This window comes from Mytilinidion resinicola (assembly GCF_010093595.1).
Source record: "Mytilinidion resinicola strain CBS 304.34 unplaced genomic scaffold BDZ99scaffold_29, whole genome shotgun sequence".
Lineage (NCBI taxonomy): Eukaryota > Fungi > Ascomycota > Dothideomycetes > Mytilinidiales > Mytilinidiaceae > Mytilinidion > Mytilinidion resinicola.
Window position 1 is genome coordinate 184,507 of NW_022985465.1, and position 15,310 is coordinate 199,816.

General features: G+C 52.6%; 6 protein-coding genes across 6 annotated transcripts; 4 read left to right on the forward strand and 2 right to left on the reverse strand.

Moving 5' to 3' along the window:
* Nucleotides 1-2,386: 2,386 nt before the first annotated feature.
* On the reverse strand, nt 2,387-3,664 carry BDZ99DRAFT_491929 (casein kinase I isoform epsilon; the record flags this gene model as incomplete). Its single annotated transcript, XM_033723134.1, has 4 exons — nt 2,387-2,898; nt 2,946-3,434; nt 3,485-3,557; nt 3,653-3,664. The coding sequence occupies 4 exons, from the start codon at nt 3,662-3,664 to the stop codon at nt 2,387-2,389; spliced, it is 1,086 nt and encodes a 361-aa protein (XP_033569875.1).
* Nucleotides 3,665-5,908: 2,244 nt separating this feature from the next.
* Nucleotides 5,909-6,799, reverse strand: BDZ99DRAFT_468580 (uncharacterized protein). Its single transcript, XM_033721286.1, has 3 exons — nt 6,701-6,799; nt 6,584-6,613; nt 5,909-6,479 (listed from the first exon to the last, which is right to left on the reverse strand). The coding sequence occupies exons 1-3, from the start codon at nt 6,735-6,737 to the stop codon at nt 6,391-6,393; spliced, it is 156 nt and encodes a 51-aa protein (XP_033569876.1). The 5' UTR covers nt 6,738-6,799; the 3' UTR covers nt 5,909-6,390.
* Nucleotides 6,800-6,926: 127 nt separating this feature from the next.
* Nucleotides 6,927-7,951, forward strand: BDZ99DRAFT_468582 (DASH complex, subunit Spc19). The gene is made up of 2 exons (XM_033721287.1): nt 6,927-7,154; nt 7,270-7,951. The coding sequence occupies exons 1-2, from the start codon at nt 7,023-7,025 to the stop codon at nt 7,669-7,671; spliced, it is 534 nt and encodes a 177-aa protein (XP_033569877.1). The 5' UTR covers nt 6,927-7,022; the 3' UTR covers nt 7,672-7,951.
* Nucleotides 7,952-8,441: 490 nt separating this feature from the next.
* On the forward strand, nt 8,442-9,949 carry BDZ99DRAFT_454146 (ClpP/crotonase). The gene is made up of 2 exons (XM_033718363.1): nt 8,442-8,991; nt 9,040-9,949. Exons 1-2 carry the CDS (start codon nt 8,588-8,590, stop codon nt 9,479-9,481), a joined length of 846 nt encoding a protein of 281 aa, XP_033569878.1. The 5' UTR covers nt 8,442-8,587; the 3' UTR covers nt 9,482-9,949.
* Nucleotides 9,634-11,712, forward strand: BDZ99DRAFT_548152 (uncharacterized protein; the record flags this gene model as incomplete). Its single annotated transcript, XM_033726912.1, has 6 exons — nt 9,634-10,123; nt 10,174-10,196; nt 10,251-10,474; nt 10,542-11,176; nt 11,244-11,302; nt 11,364-11,712. The coding sequence occupies exons 1-6, from the start codon at nt 9,995-9,997 to the stop codon at nt 11,710-11,712; spliced, it is 1,419 nt and encodes a 472-aa protein (XP_033569879.1). The 5' UTR covers nt 9,634-9,994.
* A 426-nt stretch (nt 11,713-12,138) lies between these two features.
* On the forward strand, nt 12,139-14,726 carry BDZ99DRAFT_491933 (uncharacterized protein; the record flags this gene model as incomplete). The annotated part of the gene is made up of 2 exons (XM_033723135.1): nt 12,139-12,153; nt 12,360-14,726. 2 exons carry the CDS (start codon nt 12,139-12,141, stop codon nt 14,724-14,726), a joined length of 2,382 nt encoding a protein of 793 aa, XP_033569880.1.
* Between the last annotated feature and the right edge of the window lie 584 nt (nt 14,727-15,310).

A 15,310-nucleotide genomic window follows, 5' to 3' on the forward strand; every position in this document is an offset into this window, starting at 1 on the left:
GTTCAGGCACCTCCAGAGCAATCTGCTCTTACACCAGTTCCATGGGGCTGGATCCCCTATCGTGGTGCCGTTCCGGGGGAAGCTGTACATATCCTCCCCTTTGCCAACCGCCAGCCGCTTCCCATAATAGATGCTAAACTTAGCTAGCCTAATTACGTGCTTTCTATTTTACGTCCACGCCTTTGAAGATCCCCTTTTCTTCCCCGCTAGCGATGTTGCTTAGTAAAAAAACTAAGTGCTCCTTGTTTTCCGTCTACGTGTCATAATACGTGGTGGTGGCATAAGCATAGAGGGCAAAAAAAAAAATTATTATCTGAGGAGCAAAACACCACCCTCTTTCGAGAGTGTAGCCACCCCCGAGGGTGTAGCCACCCCGGATGGTGGGGTTTCTCTAAGTCTCGCCCGCCCGCCCGCGGTGTTTTTTTCAATCCGTCATATCTTAACCGGCCCACACTCTCAGCCTCACGCAACCAACTGCATACCATACATCCTCTTTTACCAGGCCTTCCAGGCCTCTCTCTTACTAAAACCAGGCCCCGCCCGAAGTTCAAAACTCGAACTTTTTAAAACACAAGAGGGTGGTAAGGTTCGAATCGAGAAATCGAACTCAAAGACCCCCAGCCAGGTGGAGGTTGTCGACGGTTTAGTGACAAACGCTACCTTCGCGAGGTATATAAATGCCTAACGATCCGGCCGCGGGCTTACACACGATGGTGGCCGAGATTACCAACCGAGCTGGCTGGGGCAAATTAGTGATGAGAGGGGGGGGGGAGGGTCGGAAATTTTCGAAATATGTAGTAGACTGACCTGAGGAACGACGTCCGTCACAGCTACGAATCTTTTCGAGGGCATCCATCTCCCTTTCTCCAGAGGTTTTTCACATTCCGGAAATGCATAGCGGTGTGGGTGGGTGGGTGCGTTAGCTTTTAAGGGGGGGGAAGAAAAGGGGAAACAGAAGACGGAAAGGAAAGAGTTATTGCAGAAGCGGCGGCGGGTATGAGTAAAGGCCTACTTTATCGACTTGGGGGTGGGGACGATGGCGAATACTCATGGAAGGCTTTCTCCAAGAAAAAACACGGGGATGAGATAGTCGTTCTGTTTGATTTGAGTGGCCAGACAGATGGAACACAACTCGAGGCAAGGTTCGACTTACAGACCAGAATCTACCGAAGCCATTCCAAGCAGCAGCAATAGTGTCACAGCATATCATCACCATCAGCAGCAGCAGCAGCAGCAGCAGCAGCAAGAAGCATCCATCGCGCTAAGGAGAAACCCATAAAATTAGAAGCAGCAAAACTTTCTACCAAAGCCCCACCCACCCATCGAACCCCGGACCACACCAGCGTATCAAGTTCCACCCTCAACCTCCCCGGAAGCGCCCCTAAAAATGGCCCTCTCCAGTAAGTCCCCAGTATCATATACCAGGTATGTGTGTGATTAAAGCCCATGTGGTCCGGCTCCGACCCCCGCCCACCCTCTACCACCGAACCGTCACGTCCGACCCCACCAGTCTCCATCTCCACCAGTGTTGCAATTTAGCCATGTCGTCCCCTGTAAGTATGATCTGAAAACCTCCCCAGTCGCTGGCAGACCATGTCGTGAGTGAAAGCTGAAGGAAAACAGTCGTGGGAAAAAGAGAAAACATCGGCAACGCAGCAAAAACCAAAAAAAAAGCAAAATGGGGCAAGAGGGGAAGTGATTAGGGTGAGTTGAGTTGAAAAACTGCAAGACAAGAACAAGACCATGAGGTAATGTCATCTTCATGAAGACTATTGCGTCCCGTTGAGCTCTGTCGTCTTGAAATGAAGGTGCCAATCAGACATGCATGAGGTGACGTGATGTCCCGTTATCCATGCCCGGCGCCAAAGTGAGTGTCGAACTTTGAGCTAAGCGGAACTTCCGAGATCCCAGAGATGATACCGTGCAGGATGATCCGGATGGTTGGTCGTTGTCGAGGTCGGAAGCCTAAACAGCCGTCGTACCTCGGTAACCATCGCGAGTCAAAGAGTAAAGTCGTGAGCCAGGTCCTAGGAAAGCAATTTGATAAGTAGAACCCATGTGCTGGCCCAGGTTGGAGCAGTCAGCCGTCCTAAAAAGGTCCAAGGACGGCAATGCCGCGTTTCCCACAGGTGTACATGAGTACGGACGGCGCTAGAGCAGCAGCCCGTTAAGAAAGATGTTGGAGAGATGCCAGACGGAAAACAGCATCAAGAATCAGTAGCCTCCGGATGCATACTGGTCCCCGCCACGCTTCGAGGAACGAAGTAGCCTATGAGTTTGAACCGGATTAGTAAAATCTGATTGCCGTATCCCCCGCGCCAAGCGTCATCATCGAACACTAAACGCAGAGGAGAAGTGTCCCTTACAAGGATCAGATATTTCGAACTCACATTCCAGTGCCCTCTTGACGCGGATTGACGGGACCCCGACGCTTATCGTTGACAGTACCAGTCGCAGGAGTACCGCCAGTGGCGGCGTTGGTGGCGGCGGTGACATGACGGCCACGGCCAGTCTTGTCATCGGAGTCATCGACCTGGCCCTGGTTGGCAGCCTGGGCAATGGCCTGGGCGTTCTTCTGGTACTTGTAGACGGTCCAGTCGAAGACATAGTCGTATTGGAATCCCTCGCGAACAAAGAGGTCACGGAAGATCTTGCGGAGGTAGCTGTAGTCGGGCTTGTCGTCGAAGCGGAGCGAGCGGGTGTAGTTCAGGTAGATGGCGAACTCGTTGGGGAAGCCGCGGCAGAGGACTTCGGTAGGAGTTGTCATCTTCTTCTCCATGATACGGTCGTATTTCTGCTTTTTGGTAGCAGCCTTCAGGCCCTGCCAAGGAAGGGAGCCACGGCAGAAGTAGAGCATAACGTATCCGAGAGACTCCATGTCGTCACGGCGAGATTGTTCTAAGAGAGTTAGCGTAGGCAGTGCAGTGGAGGTAGACGGGACATACCGACACCCAAATGGGTGTTGATGCTGGCATAGCGGGCAGTGCCAGTCAAGTTCTTGTTCTCACGGTATGGGATGTGGAAGTGGGTCTTTGGGTCACGGTACTTCTTGGCCAGACCGAAATCGATCACGTTGACCTGGTTGCCACGCTTTCCAATGCCCATGAGGAAGTTGTCCGGCTTGATATCACGGTGGATAAAGGACTTGGCGTGGATGTACTCGATGCGGGAGATGAGCTGGTCGGCGAGCAGGAGCACCGTCTTCAGAGAGAACTTGCGGTTGCAGAAGTTGAAAAGGTCCTCCAAGCTGGGCCCGAGGAGGTCCAAGACCATGGCATTGTAGTCACACTCGGTGCCGAACCAACGCACAAAGGGAATGCCGACACCGCCGGCCAGGGACTTGTAGACTCTGGCTTCATATTCGAGCTGGGGGTGCTTGGCCTTGACGCTCTCGAGCTTGATAGCAATCTCCTCGCCGGAGATGATATTGGTACCTGGCGGAGGTTAGCAAGGCATAAGCCGGTGAGGGGTCCGGTGAAGGTACCAAGGTAGATGTCACCGAAACTGCCGCTGCCAATCTTGCGGCCAATACGGTACTTGTTGCCGACACGGAGATCCTACAATGACAATTAGCATGTGTTGCGGAGGGTGCATAGACTTTAAGAAAGGCTATGCCTCGTACTTGGGGTTCGGGAGCGGGGCGAGGGCGTACCATTGTCGTCATGCTGGGCAAGAAGTCAACCTAAAGAAGGCTGTCCTGATGTGTAGCAGAGGTGTTGAGTGCAGGGCGGTAGGAGGCGGGTGGTGGAGTTTTGGTGTTTGGTGGAGCGGTTCAGCCTGGTTTTGGTTCCGGTCAGTGAGGCTTTGCCAACAAGGCGGTGTGTCAGCCGGCGGGTGGCCACGGGCAAACAGCGGACGAGGGAAGATGCTAGCAGAGGGAGGAGGGGGGTGAAGTGGATAAACACGAGCAAGCAGCGAAGGGCGTGAAAGTGAATGGGCAGGCAATCACCTGGTCGGCGACGTACAGGGCGTGGAGTGAGGTGGAGGCCCGACGAAGGCGGCACGACGAGGCAGTGCAGGCGTGTCTGGGAGCAGCTGGGACAGGGCGAGGCGGGGGCTGCACGGAGGGTACAGGCAGGCGGCCTCTCGAGGACGCTCTCAATCAGATAATAGCGGTGGTGGTGGTGGAGGTGGAGGAAGAGGAGAGAAGAGACGGCCAGACTGGCGGTGCTGGCGGAGTAAGAAGAACCTTGGAACGGCGCTCGGATCACGGTCACGTGCAGGGGCACCTGGGCAGGCTGCAGAAATAGCGCCCTTGCACCGCTGAGGTCGACATCAACACCAAGCTTGTGAGCCTGTTCTCTCCAAGTCGTGCTGCTGGATCACGCGGGCGAGCCCGTGCCGGCTGCTGTCGCGTTCCCAGCGCGTCCAGCTGCCCGAAATGCCTCACGGGTTTCAGACATGGCTGCTCTCTCCTCAAGTCACGCCTGCTCGCCCAGCTGACATGGCCTCTCCTTACAGCGGCCCCATTGGCGCCGCTGTGCCGCTGTGCCGCCGTCTGCTTTTGTTTACCTGCTGCTCGCCCGCATGACAAGCTGATGCGTAGCAACTGCAGTCTTTCTGTCCTGGGAGCCCGTTGCGGCGTACCCTCCGGTGGCTCCCACTCCTCAAGTGCCCGCTACGAGATGGGCAGTCGGCCCATGCAGATGGGCCGCGGCGAGGCCCCAGCAGACAGTGTCAGGCTGCGTCAGGCTGCATCAGGCCGGAATGGCAAGTCGACCTGCCTCTCTCCGCCGGCGGGCGAGTCTGCTTTTAGGGCCTATTCGCCCTCTCGGACGGCTCCAGCGCTTGATTAACCGCGCTCCCTGGCTCCCGCCCAGCCGGCACTCGAAGATCTGCAGGGTTGGTCGGCGGGTGCTAGACCGTCCACTTAAGCTCCCAGATGACCTTGGGATGGGACACGCTTGGCTGCTCTCTCTGCACCTTGCATCTTTCAGCGTCCACAGCGCCGCGGGCTCCTCTCCTGGGCGAGCATACAAGTGCATCGCGGGCTAGATTGAATCATCCGATTCGGCCGTGGACGGGAGGCCCATCGCCATATATTGCTTATTCCTAATACCCCGCACCCTGCCTGCCGCTGCCTCTCTATCTTTCTCACCTTGTCCGCTCCGCTTCCGTTTCACGAGCAGGTTGCCCATCAGGAGGCTGGTATTTCCGTGCAACCTCACCACCAGCTCGCTTGTTCCGCTTTGATAGTCCAGCCAGCCCTGACAACCAACCTTCCCAAAGACTCGTCGAGTTCTTTGTCCCACTTCTGCGTCTCCCAGTGCCAGTCTTCCGCAGCCGTTACATTGAAAGCACGCTCCACGACGGGGGTTCCGGTGCTTGAAGCGAGCCACGGCCCTACACGTGTCGGCGGCCACAAGCCACACCGATCCACCCCCAGAGTGGTATTTCCTAATTCTACCTGTCACACTGTGTTCCGTGTTCGGGAAACGCCGTGGCCAGCCTTGTCTTGGTGCGCTGTTGCAGAGTACATAAGTGGCCTAATCGAAAGCCGCAGTGGTGTCACCTGAGGTTCTGGAGCCGCGGTAGTGGAGCTTGGAATGTTCTGCAGTTTGAGACTAATTTTAGAGTCCAGCATCTTGAAAGCTCCTCACGTCTAAATGTTTGGGTATAGCAGATGGCGGGCCGTGCCGTTGATGCAGTATCAAACACGAAGCAGCTGAAACGTCTTGTCTGGTGATAGAGCAACGTTCAGTACTTGATTAATGTCTTTGAAATCCCTGGCTATCAGAAAGGGTATCGAGGCTTGGAAGTTAGATTTGTCAAACCTGTTCATACCCAGCTCGGTGCCCGGTTCGTCAAAGGACGGAATGCTAGGGCTGGGTTCAATATAGGTGCATAAGAATTCCAGAAATGATTCTTGGAAACAGAAAGAGAGTTGAATATGAGAATAAATCATAAAGTTACGTCTTCACCTGTGCCATTGAGTTCTTACCGTAACGGTGGTGGCTGCAAGGTCGTGAGACAAAAGCATGAATTACTTTGAATTTGAGGATCAGTAAAGCACATGGAGTACCTCCAACGATAGCTCCATACAACCCAAAGAAGCAAAAAGCTTCTTAGAATGAACTCGAACAGCATGTACTCGAACATCATGGACGAAAGCGGCAAGAGCTAGAGCCGCAATATCTCCATTGTTATGACTTCTATACAGCTCCGCTCAAAATGCCATTCCTAGCCCGCAAAGCTGTTGTACACTATGCCTCTCCATGTAGCTTCCTCCACCCTACGCTCTCTAGTGCGCCTCACTCGCACCACCCTTCGACTTCAATGCCGGGTTCCTTGGGTCGTTCGCGAACTCCTCGGCTAGAAAGTGCCATGTTAGCTTCCTATTCTTCTGAATATCCGGACATCTGCATCCGTCCCATATCCTCTCGAGTGCATCTAGTGCATCTTCGGGTGTAGAGAAAGGGTAAACATACTGCCTGCCAGCACGTTCGCGAAGGAGTTAATGCCGTAAAGGACGACGACGCCTATAGTACCGCATTAGCCCGGCTCAACACCTCTCAGCTCCCTCGTTCTCATCCCGAGCTCCTCATCACCCTCCCATTCCTCTTTCTGAGCTGGAAATACGTACCAGCAATGTAAAACGGGGCCATTGGCTTAGCTGCACACCCATACCCGTCAGTAAAGAGTCTTCCGAGGGCGCCGCACGAGGGTATCCGCAGCGCCATTGCGGCGAAGGGCGACTTACCGATGGGCGCAGGGAACTTCTTGCCGAGGAGCGTCATGGTGCCTTTCGATTGAGAAAGGAGTAGATGTGTGGGATGGGTTTGCGGTGGGTGGGAGTCGATGGCAGTCGGTGAGCTTTGAAGAGGTTCGGGTTTCTGATTCTGAGGCTCTCGGAAGAGTTGCGGTGCCGCTTTAAGGGACGCCCGGGTGAAGCGCCGCTTTTGGGGCTCGCGGGTTGGATGTCAACAACACCAAACCACCATTGCAGAATTTACACACTCTTCGCTGGGAGTTTAGAGAGGATATTGGCGCGACGCGTAGGACAAAGAAAGGTTACAGCCATTATGACTTCTTCTCTCGAAGGCTGTGTCGCCTCTCTCCGCACCAGCATGCAACTGCTCGACTCCTCCATCTCGATCCTCGATTCCGGCGTCAATGACTTCCCAAGGCTATCGAAGGTGCTGCAAACCACGCGGGTACGTCTTTGTCTCCGTTACCCCTCGCAGAACTTCTCTACCTATACCAAAGCCGCTGGGGATTGCTGTTCACAGAATCTACAACTTTAACTTCGTTTGCTAATTTTCTGCCCAGCACTTCGAACTCATCGCCGAGCCAGACCTGCACACGGCCCAGTCCACCCTCCTCTCTGAGATCCGGCCAGAAGTCGAATCACTCCTCCAACGCGTGGATAACCACCTTTCCAAACTCGAACGCCGAGAAGACTCCCTACAAAAGAAATCCGAACTGAACGAGGGCCGCCTCGAGGGGTTCAGACCCAGCAGTCGAACAAGTCACGTGCGGAAGAAGTCATTCGGGGCAGCAGTAACTGGGGGTAAGGGAATGACGGCGCTTGAGGAATTGAAGTTTAAGCAGCTTAGGCAGAAGAAGGAGAGATTGAGCTATGCGGTTGATCGGTTGGAGTTACAGGCGAAGCAGCGGGCGAGGCAATTGAGGATGAGTATGGCGGCACCGCAGCAGTTGTTGGATGATTGAGGGTGTTATGAGTGAGGGGTGTTTGACTTTGGGCGTTGGAGTTTGGAGGGTATACCCATGGTTGCGAATTACGGCTTTGCGAAAAGAGACGATGATGAGACCTACTGGACAAGCTTGCTCATGGTACCGATTTTGGTTGAAGCGCCTCTATTTATAGTGAATGATACTCTTTCAAAGTTCCAGGACGTATGTTATTCTCATTCTCATTCAGCAAAAGAGGGACTCAGGTACTGTGAGCATGCTAGAGAAATCCAACAACATTCGTTCAGTATATCCAGACTATTTTAATAAAGCTATCTGAAGCTTTGTAGCCACGCTTCACTGTTTTGACACCATGGCCGGAGATGCGCGGTAACTCGTCCTACAAAAACCCATCCTTGTAATAGTATTTACCCAACATAAGCTTATACACTAATATCAGCTGGCTACATAGCACTCAAGTATGATTTGTAGCGTTCTTATCAACCATACGTAGTTCCACTCAAGCGTCAAGAAGCCGAAATGTTTGTAGTTCGAGCTACCAGAGCTCTAAATGGACTCTGCCACATCTTTCTCCACTCCACAAAGCCACAACAATCTCATCAAAGCCTAAACACATCTAAACAACAAAAATTCTACGAACTTTAGAGACAGATCTTGTCCAAGAGGGTGGTTGACGACAGACCCTAGGAGTACCTAGTCGCTAAGTACATCATCTGCATGTACCAAGGTACAGTAATCGAGCGTCCCAAGCGAGTCAGTCCTATCCTGGTCAACCTCGGTCCATTCTACCTGTGTCATCAGAGTCTCACTGTCTACGACAGCTTCATCTCTTAGTTCCCTACTTAAAGAAAGCATACTAAAAAGATTGAAATCAAGTCTCTCTGATACGCTCATTCACATATCATCGGCCCTTTGTTTTCTATCAATCGCAATCATGGCATCTGTAAAACCCGTCACCGAAGCTCCCCCAACCAGCTCAGTCTCGCTATCATATCCAGCTCCGTATGTTCTGGTCGTAACAATAAATCGCGAAAAAGCGATGAACGCGATCCCATTCGCTGGTCATTGGGAAATGCATCAGATCTTCGAGTGGTTCGACAAGGAACCAAATTTGCGAGTAGCTATCATCACTGCGGCAGGGAAGAAAGCATTCTGCGCAGGACAGGACCTCATAGAGCTTGGGAAACTTCGTTCAGCCTCAGAAAAACCACCAGCTGCTTTGATGACACATCCACCAAGCGGGTTTGGCGGTATCAGTCGGCGGACAGGGAAGAAGCCTATCATCGCTGCAGTCAATGGTTTCGCGTTTGGGGGTGGATTTGAAATTGTGCTGAATTGGTAGGATCATATGACAAGAACTTGTGAAGCGGGTCTGACGATTCACAGCGACTTGGTGGTTGCATCCCCGACAGCGTCATTTTCGCTCCCGGAAGCTCTGCGCGGAATATGGGCAGGTGCCGGCGGACCTGCCAGACTAGTCCGCAATGTCGGCCTCCCAATTGCCAGCGAAATTGCACTTACGGGAGTACCGATTAGTACTAAGAGGGCTCTTGAGCTCAACCTCATCAACCGAATATCATCCTCGCAAGACACGCTCGTCGAAGAGGCAGTGAAGCTTGCCAACGGGATTGCAGCAATATCACCGGACGCGGCTATCGTCACCCGTGCATCCTTGAGGGAAGCTTGGGAGACGTCCAGTGTGGAGCGAGCTACTCAAATAGTGGCCGACAGGTACAAGGACGGGCTTCTCGACGGCGACAATGCGAAAGAAGGGCTTGTGGCGTTTGCTGAGAAGCGGAAACCGAACTGGAAGCCATCCAAGTTGTAAAGAGTAATTCAAGCGGCTCTCTTCTATAACTAATGACTGCCATAGCTTCGGACAAGTCTCTTCTATCCGTCCTCGAAGCCAATGCATCATCTGACTTAGTTCAAGCCGGGAGACCGTAGCACTATGGATCATGTACGCGGCATGAGGGGGCGTTCTGCAGCTTCACTCTCACCGAAGTGGGATTCCGCAGCGGCTTCCGTGCTGGTTTTAACGCAAGATTTGGATTAAAAACCAGCGGAGACACCGGGAATAGGTACTGCTAGCTGCCAACCCGCGTGGGTGATTGGCCTCAAGCGGTCGATCATGAGTCGTTTTCTCCGCATTCCCTCTCCCCCACCCCCGCCTTTTCTTACCCTAGGATCGGCCCATCGCCTCGGCACCTGGTTCGGCGCCTTCGTCCGCCATAATAGCTTCCCGATGACGGACGTGTCGTCTTTTATAATTTTCAATTGGAATTTTATTACTCACCTTAGAGATTCGACCACCTCATTATACTGACTCTGTACTGACACCATGGTGGACCGTCGAGCAAGCGATGCAGGTACTGCTAGCCAGACCCCAATCGCTCCTGTCGTGAAGAGGAAGAGGAGGGCAAGTTGTCTCGGCGAACAGGAGCGGAGAGAGCGGAAGCGGGCGATAGATGTAACATTGCCTCAATATATCCTACTTACACAAAGCTAATTGATACTCAGAGAGAAGCTCAACGGTCATTGAGGTATGAATTCGAGGAAAAAGCTATTGCAAGGAAATACTGATCTTGCGTCATCAGAGAAAAGACAAAATCCCATATCGCCGATCTTGAACGCACCATCCAGATCCTACGAGATCAGGACAGGAATGGAGCCACCGCCTCCCTACTAGGCGAAATTGAACAGCTGCGACAAGAAAACGAACGCCTGCGCGACGTAATAGACGGTGTCAAGAGCGTAGTCGGGTGTGGCATGCTTAACAGCAAGGCAGTTACGCTGCCCATGTCTCCTGTCAGCGCAAGTGGTACGCTCCTTGCAACCCACGAAGTCATGAGGCGTTGACTTTGAACCCCGACTTACGATAGGACCAGCCTCCACCACCGTCGATCCACCCACGAAGCATGAAGCCAGTCATTTGGACCTCGTCGAAGAGCACGACCAGCTCGAGCAGAGCACCTTTGACTCGATGCCCTTTGACAGGGAGGTTTCTAGAAATAATTCCTCTACCCTCGACGTCGATGGCATGCAAGTCATGGATGATCTCGTCCACGGCAGTACGAACAGCTTGCAATTTCCCCTCTCCACCGTAGACGAGAACATGCAGGTGACCCCCGACTCCCCAAATACCGCTGCATTCGCCCACTTCCTGCCCGAGATCTTCGGGCCCTCATGGCGCTGCCCAAGCCCCTTCGTGCTACACTTTGGCAACCCGGCGCAGCCGGCCACCCCCTCCGCTAATGAGGACGCCCTTTGCCCCATCTGGAAGAAAAGCAACGAGCTCTTCGGAAAGGTCTTCTCATTCCGGCCGGGTGCTGCGACGCTAGATTCTGATGATGTTGAGGCAGGTCTCCTGTTCCTTGGAATCAAGCAAGGGTGGGACTCGTTTGCCGAGTGGATGCGTAGTCCAGCGCTCCGAATCCTGAAGGAGGTCGACCAGTTTCTCTTCTGCCATCTGCCGCGGTTGGAGAGGCTGGCGGCGGCGTATAAGAGCTTTAAGTTGCTGAAGGTGAGCGCCTTTCTCCATACTACACCGAATTTGCAACAAACTCCCAAAGAATACTAACGTTCACAAGTACTACCTCAACGCCACCAAATCCGAACTCGATAAAATTCCCGAGTGGCTTCGTCCCCGGTACTCCCTATCCTCCTCTTCCTTTCCCTCCCCAACCATCCACTAACATCCCCTTCTCTAGCCCTTCCCAATCACGAACGAAACACCCCATAGCCCTCGACTTCTTCGCTTGGCCCACCCTCCGCGACCGCCTCGTCTCTACCCACAGCACCCTTTTCCGCAGCGGCGACCTCTCCTACTGCTACAGTCGCTACCTGAAATTCGACTGGCCCTTTTCATTCGACGACACGTTTTTCTTCAACGAGGCTGCGGGGTGCTATTACCCCTCCCCGTTGTTTGAGCGCTATCATCGCGATCTGAGGTTTTGGACGCTGGGCGAGGAGTTCTTCGAGCGGTTTCCGGAGATGCGGGGGGATGTAGAGGGGGATCGGGGGCTTTATGGGGAGGGGGCTGCGGTGGAGGCGTGTTAGAGTAGTGAATTAGCGGAGCTCATAAGAGATAGCAATATAAAAATCTAGTTATAAATTTTGAGAGGTATGAGTAGTATCATATATTGTCATGGAAAACGATTTGGTTGTAGAATCCCAGCTGGGCTTAACAAAAGAAGGTGGTGTTGGTGGATGGGCAGAAGGCGGCAAATGGAGAGACCACTCTGGACGAGGATTATAATGATTTTAGGGATAATTAGGCTGATAAGAAGGAGATGAACGGAGAACTGGAAGCGTTCTAGACATATCAAATTCTATTTCCTAGTATTTCTTGAAAGTGATGGGCTTCCGTCAGGCACAACTTGCCAGAGGACGTATTCCTTTGGACTGGGAGACGTTTTAAAAAGGACTCGACTTGGAAGGAAACAGCGAATTTTGCAGGCTTCTTAAGATGGATGGACCTGCAACATGGCGAACGAAGATGTGGATGAGTTGAGAGATAGCTGAAGGTTTATAGTGGAGTAATTAGGCTTGCTCTAATTGGAGGAGCTGTTTTCAGGGGTGTCGAAATGCCAAGACTGGGAATAATAGTTTGCCCGTCTTCGCTTTTTCGCAACGCGCATCTCGATTCTCCATCCAGTTGCTACAATATATCGAGAGGTGCTTCTGAGATGCTCTCGGCCTCCAAGACAATATGCCTGCGATGCAGGCTGAGGCTGCTGGCTTCTGCGAGTCGCTCCGCTGCACATCCTCTTTTCCCTAGGGCCCATACGCAAACCCGTTCTTTACGCTCCTTTGCAGCTGTGGCAAATACTTCTCAATGCAGACGGTTTACTACTGCACCCAGTCGGTCAATTGAGGCGCCCGAAGCCTCTAAGACTACATCCGACGAAACCCTACCTCCGCAAGCACCGACTCCAAGCACAGAAGAATCAGTACGGGCCGCGAGGCGATTACATGGGGACACTTTGCCCAAAGGATACCTAAGCGAAGAGGAATATGCTGTATATGAGAGGCTTTACGGGCCCCCCATATTCACCGAAGAAGCGGATCTAGTTGAGGATGAGGTTGAATTGGCGGCCGATGAGGTTGAGGGAGAAGAGATGCAAGACCAGGTCTGGCTTAGAGAAGGGGAGGATGGCGAGCTAGAAGAGGTGGAACTGTATAAACAGAGCGACGAGCTTGCTGACGAAGCTCTGGAAGAAGACTATGAGTCCATAGAAGGCGAATTCGTGGAGGCTGAAACCGATTTTGGAGATTCCGCGCCGGAGCTCATAAAAGATTATCATCAGGACATATACGAGAAGACTAGGCTAGCTGAAGCCGAAGCCGATCAAGATGCTGAGGATTTGGAGGAGGGAGAAGAATTCATGCGCGCACATCCTTTGACGGTCGCCGGCCGATTTGCGACGTCGCCTTCCACCCTCCATCTCCCGAAGGAAAAGTTCGTCGATCCTACAGCGGCAATTCTGTCCCAAGCGTCACATAAGCATATCACTCAAGCAGCACTGAAAATATTCGGTGGCCCAGGACTTCCCCAATCTGCCTCTACAGCTCGTGCGAGCGAGGGCAAGGAGCAGAAAACTATTCCACTGGACCCATCACAGGAAGAGATGAGCAGCATTCAAAGTAATACATACATGGCTGCAGTGATGCCGGGTGTATACGCGACTTCAATGAGCACAATTGTGGAGGTTCGCCGAAGACTTGGAACGGCTTGGATTGAAGGTCTGATGAAGGAGTCAGGGCCTCTCATCCTAGATGCGGGATCAGGAGGCGCAGCCATCGTAGCCTGGCGAGAGGTGCTGGAAGCGGAATGGAAACGGATGAACGAATCTTCTGGTCAAGTCTCACAGGAACCGGCCCCATTAGGCAAAGCCACCGTTCTCACAGCGTCTAATGCATTGAAGCTTCGCGCAAGTAGGCTATTGGAAAATACATCTTTCATCCCCCGTCTACCTGACGCCATCCCCCACAACCATCAGGCCGTCAAGGGGCAACAGAGGAAGGTCTACGACATCATTATCGCGCCCCATGCGCTTTGGCCGCTACGGCAGGAGTACCATCGGAAAGAGCATGTTCAGAGGCTCTGGTCCCTACTAAATCCCGATGGCGGTGTGCTCATTCTTCTCGAGAAAGGTCTTCCCCGTGGTTTTGAGATTATCGCTTCGGCTCGATCGCTCCTTTTGGATAAACACATTGCTTCCCCTGATTCAACTGAGTATGAGAACTCACTCCAAGATCAGTTGTCCGAAACAAAGAATGTTCCAAGATTCACCAAGAAAGAAACAGGCATGATTGTTGCACCTTGTACCAACCATTCCACCTGCCCAATGTACACAATACCAGGTGTGAGTCAAGGCAGGAAAGACTTCTGCTACTTCAGTCAAAGATACATTAGGCCTCCTTATCTACAAAGAATCCACAACGCTCGCGATCGGAATCACGAGGATGTCCAATACAGCTACCTCGCCGTTCAACGTGGGCGGGACCAACGGAAGCCAAAGCACGACATCTTCGGCAAGGGATTCTCACAGGGCGATGAAGCAACAGAAGCGGCTTTCAAAGGACATGAGTTTGTCAAAGACGGCGAGTCTAGCGACAAGGAAGTCGCAGACGAGCCGGAAATCGAGACGAACGTGAACGCCCTTTCGCTCCCTCGCTTAGTCGTGCCAGCTATGAAGCGCCGCGGCCATATCATCCTTGAGGTCTGCACTCCATCGGCGAAGATCGAACGATGGACCGTGCCCCGCAGCTTCTCCAAGCAAGCCTTCCGGGACGCGCGCAAGGCTCGATGGGGCGATCTTTGGGCTCTGGGCGCCAAGACACGAATCGCGAAAACTATCAGGATGGGCTTACCCAGGAACGAACAACACAAGAGACCGAAGAGAAAGATGAGGAGTCAGACGATCGAGATAGGTGTCAATCCATCCGGCAACGTGATCCCAGATGGTATGAAGCTGAAGAAGGATGGCAGGTTGGTGAAGGATCGGAAGAATTCGAAGACGGGGAGGAAGGGGAGGAAGATGAGTGAGGCGGATTTCTATGAGGATTAAGATAAGACGGTCAGAACTGTAAGAATAAGTATGGTGTACATGACCTTGTACTCGATAGGGCATTGCGGGCACGGATGGGATGGCATTCTAAACTAGAGAGTGCCAAGCCCTAGGATCTTTAAAAAGATGGGAGATTTCCACCCAATGTGGAAATAGACGAAAGATCGTCTCTGTATACAATACCCTTTCAGCTCATGGACCCGTCGACATTTTACAGCATGGTACCTGTGTTTAATCGCCAATAGCGGGGTTACGACATACCTCCTAGGACATAAACTTTGGGCACAATTATGTGCTGGGGTGTTACAAGCTGCGGCGAGGTAGTTCGACTGTGGGCTTGGAACTTCTTAAAGTCAACCTCTCTTTGACTTTTCATTGCAACGAATCTCCTTACAATGCGCTGAAGCACCTCGAACACCGGCGTTGCAGCGTTTTCAGATCTTTGACAAGGCATTTCAGCTTGCTCATATCATCACATGCTAATGTCTTGACCCATTCTGTTTGGATTATGAGTATTTGCTGACAGTTCATGGCACGAGACATGGATAGCATTAGCCTGAGATGTGATCGAAGAGCCAAAGATG